This window comes from Hippocampus guttulatus, chromosome 23, assembly GCF_054856545.1.
Source record: "Hippocampus guttulatus isolate MCC_2025c chromosome 23, RoL_Hgut_1.0, whole genome shotgun sequence".
Taxonomy (NCBI): Eukaryota; Metazoa; Chordata; class Actinopteri; order Syngnathiformes; family Syngnathidae; genus Hippocampus; species Hippocampus guttulatus.
Window position 1 is genome coordinate 2,967,842 of NC_141283.1, and position 13,491 is coordinate 2,981,332.

The 13,491-nt window shown below is 45.9% G+C and overlaps 2 protein-coding genes across 3 annotated transcripts; one reads left to right on the plus strand and one right to left on the minus strand.

Annotated features, from left to right (window-relative positions):
- The first annotated feature begins 954 nt into the window (after nucleotides 1–954).
- LOC147185716 (plasminogen-like) lies at nucleotides 955–7,678 on the plus strand. Of its 2 annotated transcripts, none has more exons than XM_086104348.1 (19): nucleotides 955–1,123; nucleotides 1,897–2,035; nucleotides 2,137–2,243; nucleotides 2,580–2,694; nucleotides 2,829–2,968; nucleotides 3,740–3,863; nucleotides 3,957–4,075; nucleotides 4,195–4,357; nucleotides 4,507–4,631; nucleotides 4,723–4,882; nucleotides 5,195–5,382; nucleotides 5,457–5,605; nucleotides 5,797–5,890; nucleotides 5,979–6,093; nucleotides 6,178–6,252; nucleotides 6,328–6,468; nucleotides 6,709–6,815; nucleotides 7,173–7,318; nucleotides 7,410–7,678. In XM_086104348.1, exons 1-19 carry the CDS (start codon nucleotides 1,072–1,074, stop codon nucleotides 7,569–7,571), a joined length of 2,421 nt encoding a protein of 806 aa, XP_085960474.1. In that variant the 5' UTR covers nucleotides 955–1,071; the 3' UTR covers nucleotides 7,572–7,678. The 2 variants fall into 2 exon arrangements, with proteins under 2 accessions (XP_085960474.1, XP_085960475.1); XM_086104349.1 differs by having other exon boundaries at nucleotides 3,743–3,863.
- Nucleotides 7,679–7,681: 3 nt separating this feature from the next.
- LOC147185717 (solute carrier family 22 member 2-like) lies at nucleotides 7,682–12,999 on the minus strand. Its single transcript, XM_086104350.1, has 11 exons — nucleotides 12,577–12,999; nucleotides 12,256–12,359; nucleotides 12,025–12,179; nucleotides 11,731–11,899; nucleotides 11,449–11,563; nucleotides 11,262–11,365; nucleotides 10,473–10,687; nucleotides 10,317–10,419; nucleotides 9,731–9,843; nucleotides 9,560–9,659; nucleotides 7,682–8,061 (listed from the first exon to the last, which is right to left on the minus strand). Exons 1-11 carry the CDS (start codon nucleotides 12,973–12,975, stop codon nucleotides 7,959–7,961), a joined length of 1,680 nt encoding a protein of 559 aa, XP_085960476.1. The 5' UTR covers nucleotides 12,976–12,999; the 3' UTR covers nucleotides 7,682–7,958.
- Between the last annotated feature and the right edge of the window lie 492 nt (nucleotides 13,000–13,491).

The window sequence follows — 13,491 nt, forward strand, 5'->3', positions numbered from 1 at the left end:
AAACTCACGCAGCTGTTGTGAACACAAACATGCAGACGAGCAGAAATTAAACAGCAAACAATGATTATTTAGCATGAGTCCAAAGATTTGATTGGTGGACTGCTGGTTGGTGTCCTAATGCAAATGTTTGTGGACGAGGACGTTGGTCTCTGTGATGCTGAACATTAACTACGGCAATCGATCAGCGTCGAGATGCGGACGGCGCGAGAGCCGCACTTGCTACAGTATGCCAGGTTAAAACAAACTCTGGGAGCCTAAAACAGGAAGAATATTTTCTTCAAAAAAAAAACTTATCAAAACTAAACTAAACTAGTTAACCTTAAAATGATGTTGCAAAATCATACGAAATCAACCTTTTCTCTCCACTCCGGAACACTGTGGGCGTGTCCACTGAAACCACACCCACTCACCAGTCAATCAAATTCCTCCATTATCATCTGGAAAAAAAAATGAATGCGACATTGTCTAATATCTTTCTTATGCCATCATGTGTGAACTATGAAAAGATTTCCACTTTAAAACATCTCCAGGCTCCTCTGAGGTTCTCGTTCACTTTGTATGTTACCTTGAAAGATGACTAGCAAAAATCGTTTGATTCTGACTGAGCAGGATTGACCAACGTATATTAGATAGGGACACAAGACAACTCAATGTGCTTCACAAAACCCAAAGCGCGGCACTTAAAAGCATTTACCAACATGGCGGTTGATGGCATTCAGTAGCAAATCAACGAGAACAAAGGTAGCTTATTAAAAAGACAACTCAAACGCACACAAGATTGAGATCTAGAGTAAATAAGGCAATTTTTAAATATTATTGTGCTTGTCTTTCACATGGACAATTCCGTTCAAAGCACAAAAGGTCATCCAGCGACCCCAACTATAGATCCACATGGTGTAGAGTGCTATTGTGAGGTTTTTGACCCGCTGTTGCGCCCTTGCCGGCGGGCCAATGATTGACTAGCGTTCCATTTGACCTCGCCGGCGCTTTAAGGGGCACTCAGTAAATGAAAAAGAAGCCGAGACAGCATCTTGCCGCTGGCTCAACTGGCATCAGGACCTCAGACGCCACATGGAGACGTCCAAAGCAGCCTTGCTGCTGGCAGCGATTGTCTGCACCACCGGTAAGAACACATGCAAAACACTTTTGCTTGTTTTTCACGAAGCGCAGAAATCAGAAATGCTGCATTTACTGGATGTCACCTCGTAGCACAGTGGGTCGAATTTTATTTGTTTGGATGAAAAATTTTGGAATATAGTTTTGGTGATCTTTTGGTGCCGACATCAGTTCAAATTGTGGTGAACAAAAACGGCTTTTTTTTTTCCTGATTCTGAATTAAATTTTCAAATACAATTTATTTTAAAACATTTAAATATGTACTTTTTTTTCTCTTTACGACTCTTTTGTAAATGTGACTTTTTTCAACACTTGTGAAAATGAAGAAAATTAGGTTTATTTCCTTGGAGAATGTGATCGCCCCCCCACCCCGATTTTCTTTAAATTATGACTCTACAGGAAATATTTGTTCCCCCAAATGGTTTTTTAAAATAAAATAATTTTCAATGTATTTTTGAACATCAGACCTATTCCTTTAAAAGAATCTTTCTTGAAAATTGTATTGTATTGAAAACAGTTTGACCTGGTAGTATTCATTATCTTTGTACAGCTTGAAACTGGTTTTGTAGTCCTCTATTTGTAGATTTGTATTCATTTTCTTTTGGAATTTTGTGAATGGCGCAAAAAGTAATCTCAACAAAAATAGTGGAATGGGCTTTAATTCTGGTAATTTTCGTCCATATCGAGAAGGGTATGGAATGATCATGTATTGATGAATTTCAGTTTTGCTTCATTGACCGCTGCATATGTGTGTGTGTGTGTGTGTGTGTATGTCTCTAGTGAGTGGTAGCGATATCATGGGAAGCTATGCCAAAACCGGGGGTGCCTGGCTAACTGCAATCAACAAGCGAATGTATTCCACCAACACGGTGGAGGAGTGTGCAGCCAAATGTGACGTCGAGACCAGTTTCACATGCAGGTAGCGCTAATTTACAATCACACACACACACACACACACACACAAATGTCCAAAATTCTATTTTTTGGGGACTATAACTGATTATGGAAATGTTGTCACAGGTCCTTCATGTACGTGGAGAAGGATCAGGAATGTTGGACAGCAGGGGCAAACTCCAAAACAGAGACAGTGTTGCGCAGAACCAGCGCTGCTTTATATGAAAAACAAGGCAAGTTGGCTTTTCAATACAACCATCCAACCATTTTACAGTATACTAGCCTCATGCTAACAACCATAGACATGCGACCGAACAGTATGGATAGTCGCAGTGGAAGAACCCAATCAGCAACAGATATCTGAACACACACGGTGCAGCAAACACATGTAGACAGACATAAGAATACTTACAGGTCTAGATTCTTTATCCTCTGGGGAGAAAAAAGTCATTAATATTACTGTCGGTCATAAAGTCACTTCCAGGAGCTCACTGAAATTCTTCTATGGTTATAGTTAGACGCACAGCTTTCCCACATAACAGCAGTGATGCCATTTTCTGGTTGTGCAGATTACCTCCTCGAATGTGTGAACGGGATCGGAAAGGACTACAGAGGAACAAAGTCCAGAACAAAGTCCGGAAAAACGTGTCAGCAATGGGACGCCAAATTCCCACACAAGCCCAAGTAGGTGACGAAGTTGACACAATGGTCACACCTCTTCACTAAATATCCATATGAAAATTCTCCTTGTCAATGTGATACAAATTACATTCGTACAATCAATACGGTATGATGCATAATGACGTGTGATGCTGCAGCTTGACGCCCGAGAACAAACCCAAGGCAGATCTGGAGTCCAACTTCTGCAGAAACCCCGATGACGACGCAGGGGGTCCCTGGTGTTACACCACCGACCCCGATACCCGTTGGGAGCACTGCAACGTTCCGAGCTGCACGGGTAAGAACTCAACAGTGCCACTTACAGCCCCTCCGTTCTTGAACTCAACATTATCTGGAGTACTGTAATACACATTGCATTGATTGTAGTCACCCCCCACCCACGCCCCTTAAATTGGTTCATTCAAATGCATTTCTAATATTTTTTTAATTTATCATGAGGCTAAGTAATTAGGTTAATTATAAAAATCTAAAATGTATGAAATAATTTATAGATGTCAAGATTAAATTACAAATAATTCAATGCAAAAAATAAAAATGAGTTCTTATGAAAATAAACCATTCATATTTTAAAAAAAATGTGGAATAATAATTTGATTATTAATTAGGATTTAATTGACAAAAATATTTGTATTTTTTTTAATTAAACATTCACTACTGTTTTAAAATAAAAGATGGAATTATTACCATGTAAAGAAAGAACTTTCCGGGTAGTTAATTTGTTATTGAAATCAACTGTTTCATATATAAATTTGGGCGGCATGGTGAGCGACTGGTTAGCGAGTCTGCCTCACAGTGCAGAGGTGCAGGGTTCGCTTCCAGCTCTGGCTTTCCTATGGGGAGCATGTTCAGTGTGGGTTTTCTCTGGGTACTCCGGTTTCCTCCCACATTCCAAAAACAGATTCTTGGAACACTCCAAATTGTCCCTAGGTGTGATAGCGAATGTAAACGTTTGTCAATGTGTTCCCCGTGATTGGCTGGCAACTGGTTCAGGGTGTACCCGGCCTACTGTAAAATGGCCATGACGACGCCACGACCGCTTGTGTCCCAGCAGAGGACTGCATCCACTGCAATGGCGAGGACTACCGAGGTAAGGTCTCCATCACGGAGAGTGGCGTAGCCTGCCAGCGCTGGGACTCGCAGGAACCTCACAACCATGGATACAACCCGACCGCGTGAGACTCCAGAGACCTCCATCGCACTCTCTTTCAAAATCAGGAAACCCCCTTTTTCTGTTGCATTCAACGCCATTCCCGTGCCACCTCCAGGCTCCCGCAGAAGTACCTGGACAACAACTATTGCAGGAACCCAGACGGAGACCCTAAGCCATGGTGCTTCACTACCAACCCCAACAAGAGATGGGAGTTTTGCTCCATCCCTCGCTGCAGTAAGCCAAATGGGGGGGCTGTCACTGCATTTCTTTCAATGTTTTTCTTTGATGTAATCCTAGATGATGTTCCTGGCAGTCCCCTCATAAAGTACCTCATCTTCTTGCATCTTCGCCAGCATCAGAAACTCCCACCTTGGCCCCAGAGACCACCTGCGCCACGGGCGAGGGCAGCGCTTACCGGGGAACCATCGCCGTGACCGAGTCTGGCAAAACCTGTCAGAGCTGGTCCACCCAGTCACCTCACAAGCACAACCGCTCGCCTGAAAATTACCCCTGCAAGTGAGGCCTTGAACCCTTTCATGTACCCTGAAACCTGATAATATGATAAGCTGTCCACTGTAGTAACCACTGTCCCTGAAAGGGTTAACCCACTTGTACAAGTGGACCATATAACTTCCTTGGGATTTGGTTTTCTGTTTGCTCGACAGAGGTCTGGACAACAACTTCTGCCGGAACCCCGATAACGAGAGGAAGCCGTGGTGTTACACCACTGACCCCGAGACCCGCTGGGAGTACTGTCGTGTACCCACTTGTGGGGACGCACCTGGACCAGGTTCTTGACAGCAAAACGCTTCTCTCGGGGAAAGGGACTGGTGTCTGGTCTCTTCAGTCAGGCTAACTCAGACGTTAACTTTCTGTTGCAGACGAGCCGGTCATTCCCACGGAGGAGGATGACTGCTACGACGGTGATGGGTCCAGTTATCGTGGGGTGACCTCTGAGACCATCAGTGGGAAAAAATGTCAGGCCTGGGCCTCTATGAGTCCACACAGGCATGGCAAGACTCCGCAGCAGTACCCTACTGCGTAAGACACATTCTCTTAGGTCTTTCTGTGCAGAGTTGGAATATTCTTCCCATGCTTGAATGGGCTTTTTCCGGGTATTCTGGTATCCCCATCCACATACCAAAAATTGTAGTCCATACGCGATAGTACAAGTCTCCCACGATCCTGAACCAGATATGTAGTGTCGACGATATCAAAAGACAGTTAAGCTACTAGATAACAGAAGGATCCGTTTAGGAACCTTATCCAAAGAAATGAACGTTAATCATGATCACCGAGACTTCAAGTCCTTGGTCCTTGTTCCTGATGATGTGAAAATCATTTTGTCAACAGGGACCTCAGGAGGAACCTGTGCAGAAACCCCGACGGAGACCGAGCTCCCTGGTGCTACACCACTGACCCCAGCGTGCGCTGGGAATTCTGTAACTTGGAGAAATGTTCCAGCCGTCCCGTCGAAAGTACGCCCACCACTGAACCCGCCAGACCCGAAAAACCCTCCTCGCAGGATCCGATCCAGAGAGGTAAAATCCTTCTTTGCTGTTTGATTGCTTAACTTTTGTCTCGTTGACTTTGCATTGTTTTGTTTGCCCCGCAGACTGCAAGGTTGGGAATGGTGCCACCTACCGCGGCTCGACTTCTATCACCATCATGGGTGTGACTTGTCAAGCTTGGAGTGCTCAAAGCCCACACCAACACAACAGTTTCACACCGGATAGTCACCCCGACAAGGGCCTGGAGGGCAACGTGAGTAGAGCCCTCCTTACATACAGCGATGAGTCTTGCGTTCGCTCCGTGGGCCTTCAGTTGGGGACTTACCTGAGTTTGGCCGCCTTGAGTTGTGTTGGCCAACTCCAGTCATTGTTCTACACTATGTGGACAAAAGTATTGGAACATATTTTGTGCTTCCCATTAAGTCGGTCAACTTGTCTTTTCAGAGCTGCAGAAACCCGGACAACGATGTGAACGGACCCTGGTGCTACACAACAGACCGCAACAAGAAATGGGATTACTGTCAGATCCCTGACTGCGGTACGTAGACCCCCACAGACACGTCACCATGCTTGCTGGGAGCTTTCATTCTTTTTTTTTTTGACAATATGCCACTCTTCCTTTGTAGCGGGCGTAACTTGCGGCACACCCGCGACCAAACCCAAACGCTGCTATGGTCGCATCGTGGGCGGCTGTGTAAGCAAAGCACATTCATGGCCTTGGCAGATCAGCCTTCGTACCAGGTGAGTCCTGGTAGAAAGATCAAGATGGCTGCTAATTTGATATACTAGACAGATGTGACACTGGAACTTTCTGTTTCCTTCCAGTTCAGGAATTCACTTCTGTGGGGGAACTCTGATCCACCCTCAGTGGGTGCTGACAGCCGCCCACTGCCTGGAGAGGTGAGACTCTTACGTACTCAGAGCAGACATGACATCACAAAAGCGGCGGCTAACAGCAGCGTCCTCGACTTGCAGGTCAAAGCGACCATCGTCCTACATGGTTATTCTGGGCTCGCACAGGGAGCGAACCCTGGAGACATCCGCCCAGCAGAGGGCCTTGGAGAAGTTGGTGCTGGGACCCAATGGGGCTGACATTGCACTGCTAAAACTGCAAAGGTGACAAATCATGAGCCCAATCCTGCTGGCTCAATTTGATTAAAAATCATAATCTTACTAGACAGAAGTCATTTTTGGTTTAAATTTGAAAAAAAAAAAAGGTAGAAAGTTGAATTTTCAATTACAGGGTTGTAGAGTCTGAATTGTACAAAAATGATGTTCTACTTCTTTTTGGATAAAGTCCGCACCCTGCTCCAAAAGAGGAATTGACGGAAATATTTGCGGTGTGTGTTGTTTCAGGCCTGCAGTTATTAACGATAAAGTCCTGCCAGCTTGTTTGCCGGAGAAGGATTACGTGGTTCCCAGTGGAACTGAATGCTATGTCACTGGATGGGGAGAAACTCAAGGTACGCGTCATATCACACATTTTTGGTGGATGCAACAAAAAAAAAAAAAAGCTTGGGTTGATTAAGTTCTAACTTACCAGCGGCTGCTGTTGAGGGTGTTTTAGGGAGTAGCACACTCCAGAATTTCTTGAACTATCAGCCCCTGCAACCCATTTCACTTTGCATTGTGAAATTTGGGAGACATGTCAATGAATAGACCAGCAAAGAAACCCAAACAAAACAAAACAAAAACATTTTTGGGGGGATTTGAAGGAACATTTTAGGGTCATTTCCATGAGTCTTTCAAAGACAAACTTGTTCCTAGACAGGTGCTAGATAGTATACATTTTTTTGTTTTGTGGCTACCGTGGTTATCAGGCACAGGTGGCGAGGGCATCCTTAAGGAAACGGGTTTCCCGGTTATCGAGAACAAGATCTGCAACCGCCCATCGTACTTGAACGGCCGAGTGAAAGATCACGAGATGTGCGCCGGGAACATCGACGGTGGCACCGATAGTTGCCAGGTAACCTCGAAAACTCTCTGCCGTTGAAGGTCGTTTGAAAGTCAACAGTTAATGCTGTATCACATCCTCTCTGGACTCTCTACACCCGCAGGGCGACAGCGGGGGTCCACTAGTGTGTAACGCGCACAACAAGTTCATCCTGCAGGGCGTCACGTCTTGGGGTTTGGGCTGCGCCAACGCCATGAAGCCCGGCGTCTATGCACGAGTTTCCAAATTTGTGGACTGGATTGATCGAACCATCAAAGCCAATTGAAGTCGGCGGGAAGTCAGAGTCGGAGCTGAATCGTAAAGGGGAAACAGAGTCAGCCTTGTGGCAAAATAGTTTCTACATGACTGGAATAAACACTGGGGATACGCCGAGAGTTGTCTTTCTGGTTTATTCCCTAAAACGGACATTTTGCAAACAGCAGCTGTGGAGGAACAAGAGGACCTTCATGATCACAAACGTAAAGGTGTTTACAAGATACGCAAAGGTGTCCTTCTACTTTAATCCTTGAAAGAAAGGGGAGGAATTGTACAGAGCAGCCACGACAGCATGCGGCACACAAGATCATCTGACTAAATCGCGAGAGTCTTGTCGTCACAAATATACAAATGTAGTTTCAAGTATAAATAAATAATACGGATTCAGAGAAGGAACTCAAACACTTGCGGGGTCTTGCGTGGCGGAAATGTTGCCGTTGGTGTTTGGGAGAAGCCTGGTGGAAAACTGCTGGTGCTGCTCCGCCGCTTTGTGCTTCATCCTGAAAACAGCAAAAGCCGCATTAAGTTTTAACATACATACTCAACTCAACTGTATTTATAGAGCACTTTCAAACAGCCATCGCTTCATACAAAGTGTTGTACATGGAGCAATTTAACATATACAATAAACAGTAAAACAAATCGGTAATAAAGACGGTAGAAAGCACCGAACGGTAAAACCAAGGGCAAATCTAAGTCATGCTGAGTCGAATGCCAAAGAATACAAGTGAGTTTTGAGGAGGGTTTTGAAGATGGGCAGCGAGGAGGCTTGCCGAATGTTCAGTGGGAGGTCATTCCAGAGAGAGGGACCAGCAACAGAAAAGGCTCGATCCCCTCTGAGCCTCAGTTTAGTTCTTGGTACTTCTAATAATGTCTGGTCCGCAGACCTGAGGCGCCGGGCAGGTGTGTAGGGGCGGATGAGCTCAGAGAGGTAAGGTGGTGCGAGGTCATTTAGAGATTTGAAAACAAATAAGAGGATCTTGAAAATAACTCTAAAATGTATGGGGAGCCAGTGAAGGGATGCCAGAGTAGGAGTTATGAGCTCCCTCTTACGAGTACCAGTCAAGAGGCGGGCAGCGGCATTCTGGACCAGCTGAAGGCGCTTAATTGAGGACTGGCTGACTCCGAAGTAAAGGGCATTGCAGTAATCAAGCCGGGAACTAGTAAGCTTTATCCCGGGAACGTGTAACTTTAGCCCGTAAACTGAAATAGGAACTTCACCCAGAAACTTGGAACTTTACCCAGGAACTGGTTTACTTCAGCTCGAAGCTAGGGACTTTACTCAGGATCCTTTTCAGGAATGAGGAACTTTAGCCAGGAACTTAAGGGCTTTACACAGGAACAAATAACAGAGGCCGTGCACTAAGAACTCTCCTCACAAACGTCGACTTTTTCTCAGGAACAAGGAACCTTACCCAGGAACTTCAAGTACAGTACCTTCTGGGAACAAGGGTCTCCAGGCAGTAAAGAGAAAACGCTAAACTTCAATCAGAAGCAAGGATCTTTGGCCAAGAACTAAAATAGATACTTTAGCCAGGAACAAGATACTGGATAGTGTAGCTTGAAAATCAGAACTTTCCTGAGAACTCTGTTCATTTTCCTTGGAACACGAAACCTTACCAAGGAACTCAGAACCTTACCTGGGAATATATCATTTTAGCCGAGAACTAGGAACTTTGCTTGGAAACTTTTCTCAAGAACAACAAACTTTATCCTGTAATTTCGATCTTGACCCACGACTTTAGCATTTTACCTGAGAACAAGTAACTTAAAGGAACAAACTTAGGAACTCTGAACTGAATCCTGGAATTATGAACTTTACCCAACGAACAAGGAACTCTAGCCAGGAATGAGTACATTTACCTTGGGAAAGCTTACCTGGGAACTAGCATCAACCAAAACACAGACATATCCTGTACATACATGTACATGGTTTTAGCTAGCTAGCACAAACAGGGCACATCTCCCTAACTTATGGTGTTATGTCCTGCGACTCACTTTTCTGGATGTTCCACATCATCAATGGTGTCGGGCAGCGGGACCCCGCGGGTTTCCGGTAGCATCAAGACCAAAGCGCCAGCTAGGAACGCCAGGAAGCCTAAAAGAAAGTCAAAGTTTAGCCACTGCAACAAGCTACAGCGACCCAGCCTGAAGCACCGGTGGGCTAACCGAAGATGATGAGGGGCAGCTCCAACCAGATGACGGCCAGCCGGTAGAGCAGGAAGGGAGCCACGATACCGCCCACGTCGCACAGCGTGGAACACACAGACACGCCCAGATTCCTGATGTCACAAAGAAGAAACTTCACTTAAAAAACTTCAGCCAGGCACTGACAGCTTAGCCATGACCTAAAGACTTTACAGAGGAACTAGGAAATGTACCTGGAAATGATCAAGTTAACATCGGAACATTTCATTTTATCGGGGGAAGAAAGAACTTTGACCAGGGACTAGGAATTCTGAACTTGGCGGTAAAAGTTCCTAGTTTCTCTGCAAAACTACTTCACGGTGAAAGTTTCAACTTCCTGGTTAAAATGACACGTTCCGCCGTTAAGTTCCATATAAAGTTCTTAGTTTTTGGTGTAAAGTTCTGCTGCAAAGTTGCTTGCTCATGGTTTTAAGTGTTTTGCACACCGGGTAAAGTTCTTGAGTTCCTAGTTTCTGGGTAAAGATAATAAAGGTTCTAGTTAATGGGGAAAAGTTCAGAGTTCCAAAGCCCATGTTGATGAGTAGAATTGAGGCGATGACAGTTTTACCTGACAAAAGTCGGATAGAGTTCTGTGTTGACGAAGACGACCATCTCAAATGCCATGGTGATGCCCAGCCGGCCCACACACTCCACTGTCGTCCTCAACCAACCTGCCGGCAAGCGCGTGTTAGCTCGCGGCTTCAAGAAAGACGGCCTTACTCACCATCGTGAAGGAAGACCGCGATGAAGCAGGCAGCTCCGGCCACGGCGTTGGCGGCGGCGAAGGGGAGGCGGCGGCCAATGCGCTCGATGGTGAAGAGGATGAGGAAGGCAGCGGGGAACTCCATCAGGGAAGAGATCAGGAAGCTGATGTAAACATTTCCTCCCATGATGCCCAGACGCATGATCAGGCCCTGGTAGACCACCGCACTGGTGAACCTGCGGCAACACGGCATTAAAGTTGGTGAGCAAGCCTTACCGCCGGATGCTGGCGAATTTCCATTAGCCTGTCTGAGGAGTTTTCATTTTGTTAGCAGTAAGCTAGCGGACAGCGTGCAGGACGTTCAGGGGTAGGCAAAACAAAAGCGCCAGGGCTGTTTCTAGACTTTTTGGTTCTGTGTGGATCAAGTATCAATGGTAGTAATGAGAAAAAAAAAAACTTAAATTGAAAAAACGTTTGTGGACAAAATACAATTTAAATAGAGTGCTTTAAAAACATATGATAACTACGACTACTGTATTTTCATCGCGGAAATAGCTGTATTTTCCCTTTTTGTCAATTATTTTCATACAAGAGCTTTTTGTGGCCTATTTTAAATGTATTTCTTTCGTTAAAAAATATATCTACAACTATTAAATAAAAAAATAATAATAAATAAAAAAAAATTTAGTTTTCAAAAAAACAGACCCGCTGTAAAAATGAATTAAAAGGAACTGAATTGACACAACTAAAGTCAAAACAAAATAAAATCAAAAATGGAAAATCCCAATTATAAGCCTGGTGGGGACTGACCAGTTGTAGCTGAGGATCAAGGTGTGCTTCCTCATGTTGGGCGTTCGGATCAGGTCCATCAAGGAAGCTTTGGCTGACGAGTCGGCATTGTCGTCTGCCAGAGTCTGTCGCCGACGAAGCAGAAGGAGATAAGCCGGGTTTGTACTCTTAATGTGTGACTTGAAGATGAAGCCCACTGAGAGCAGACCTCAATGTTTTTGGTTAGAGTCCTGTTGTTCTCTTTGGCCATTGCCTCTGTGATCGCTACAGCTTGGGACTTCCTGTTCTGCGATAGAAGCCATCTTGGAGATTCCGGAATGAACCTGTCAATACGAGACGAGACGGGGTATTGAAACCGTAGCGTATTATGAGTTATTTCGGAAAGTTAAGCCCTGGTTCTCGAGTCAAGGTCCGTGGGCGAAAACGTTCTCAGGTAAAAGTTACAATCCAGTTTCCTGGGTCAAGTTACTAGTTCCAAAGTAAAGCTCACCAGTAGTAGATGACGTAAACGAAGTAGGGCACGGTGATGACCACCTGCAGCCAGCGCCAGTCAGTGATGAAGTAGGCCAGCAGGGGAAGCACCAGCAGGCCCACGCTGAAGAACATCTGGTACAAAACGCCCACCGTGCGCCGTGACTCCACGCCCACGATCTCCGTGACTGGGAGGGAATTGCACCGAATCGTGAAATCGTCATCCGTCAGATCAAGGTTCACTTTGACACAAGTTTATGTGGCTACTTGGCTCTGTTTCTACAATCTGGACTCGATCAAAAGCGTGACTTACTCAGCACATATCCCGCCATCCATCCACCTTTCACGCCAAACCCGAAGAGCACCCTGAAGATCAGCATGGACACGTAGTTGGGCGCCAAGGCCACCAGGATGCCCGCCACACCATTAAAAACGTTGGACATCACGAAGCTCAATTTCCTGCCAAACCTGGGCAGAGGGAAAGAAAAAAAATGTGAGTGAGCAACGGCCAGGACAACGAGGGCGGGTGACGTTTGGGGCTTACCTGTCGGCAAGGTAGCCGATGGCGATGCTTCCTAGCAGGAAGCCCACGTTGAGCATGGCCTGGAACATGTCCATCAGCCAGGCGTCGGAGCACACCAAGTCAAACTGTAGACAACCGCAGATACCAGGTTTGAAATAAATAGTAACCTTTGCAAGTCGCTGTTCATACCCTAATAAACAGATGGTAAAATTAAACGACTGATGAATGTGTAAATGCAGAAATAATCGATGGATTATATGCCAATGAGTATTTTGTTGTCTGTCATCATTGGCAACCGCCCCCCCCCAAAAAAAACACGGAACTTTTCAAGAGTGTGTGTACCTCAGTGACGAACGAACGTCTCCCCTCGTAGTCATACTCCCATCCGCTGGCGCAGGGCTTGACGGGCAACCCGCTCAGGTCAATTTCCTTGGTGTCGCAGGTGAGCGTGGCGTTCCAGTCCACATCATACTGCTCACAACTGCTGTACTGCAGCTCGCCCGACACGTTAACCAGCGGCGACGTCAGCCGCCGGCCGTCGTCCGGGCTGCGTCCGCACGTCCGCCTCCACTGCTCCACCGTGCCCTCCCGACACCAGTGGTCCGGCGTGAAACCCTGGAAGACGATGCCTACGTAGACGCCGGCCCACGGCATCGACACCAGGCAGAGCAGGGCGAAGATGCGCTTCTGGCAGCGGCCGAATTTGCCGACTTCTTCCAAGATGTCATCAAATGTAGTCATTGTGGCGCAAAATGTGGCGAGTGGTCCGGTCCGCTGGGTTTTTTAAGCGGACGGGTCCGAGCAAAGTTCAGGGGCTGAGCGGCGAGGCGTTAAAGCGTGTTTACAGACGCATGCTTCGGGGGATGTCACATGGCCTTCGAAGCTTACGTACATGAACACACATGCGAACGGTCCAGTTATCGGTTGGCGGGAAAAAAGTGCATTTACGTGGGGTAAAGTATTTATTCTGGCATGGAAATAGGGGGGCTTGTGTGCAATCAAATTTGTGCATATGAATGACACAAACAAATTTTCCCCTTAACTTATTCAGTACCAGCCAATTCTGGACCAAGTCTGAAAAGACGTTTAAAAACGTCTTTGGGAGTGAATGAGTTAAGGGAAGAGAATGGAAATTTATGTGGGGAGAGGTGTTAATTTTTTCATGTGCAAGATAATCCCTTTTTTTTCCTCCCAGGGAGAGGAATAAGGAGGTGAGTGATTTATGTTTGAGGTGATGACATTTACGCAAATTATTAT

Excerpts from the sequence above, each read along its gene's own strand:
- LOC147185717 (XM_086104350.1), bottom strand. The coding sequence starts at position 12,975 with ATGACTACATTTGATGACATCTTGGAAGAAGTCGGCAAATTCGGCCGC. Across the intron at positions 11,900-12,024 it reads GATGGCGGGATATGTGCTGA|TCACGGAGATCGTGGGCGTG; the intron begins GTAAGTCACGCT and ends ATTCCCTCCCAG. Across the intron at positions 9,660-9,730 it reads GCTGCCCCTCATCATCTTCG|GCTTCCTGGCGTTCCTAGCT; the intron begins GTTAGCCCACCG and ends ACTTTCTTTTAG.
- LOC147185716 (XM_086104348.1), top strand. The coding sequence starts at position 1,072 with ATGGAGACGTCCAAAGCAGCCTTGCTGCTGGCAGCGATTGTCTGCACC. Across the intron at positions 2,695-2,828 it reads AAATTCCCACACAAGCCCAA|CTTGACGCCCGAGAACAAAC; the intron begins GTAGGTGACGAA and ends GTGATGCTGCAG. Across the intron at positions 4,358-4,506 it reads CCTGAAAATTACCCCTGCAA|AGGTCTGGACAACAACTTCT; the intron begins GTGAGGCCTTGA and ends TTTGCTCGACAG.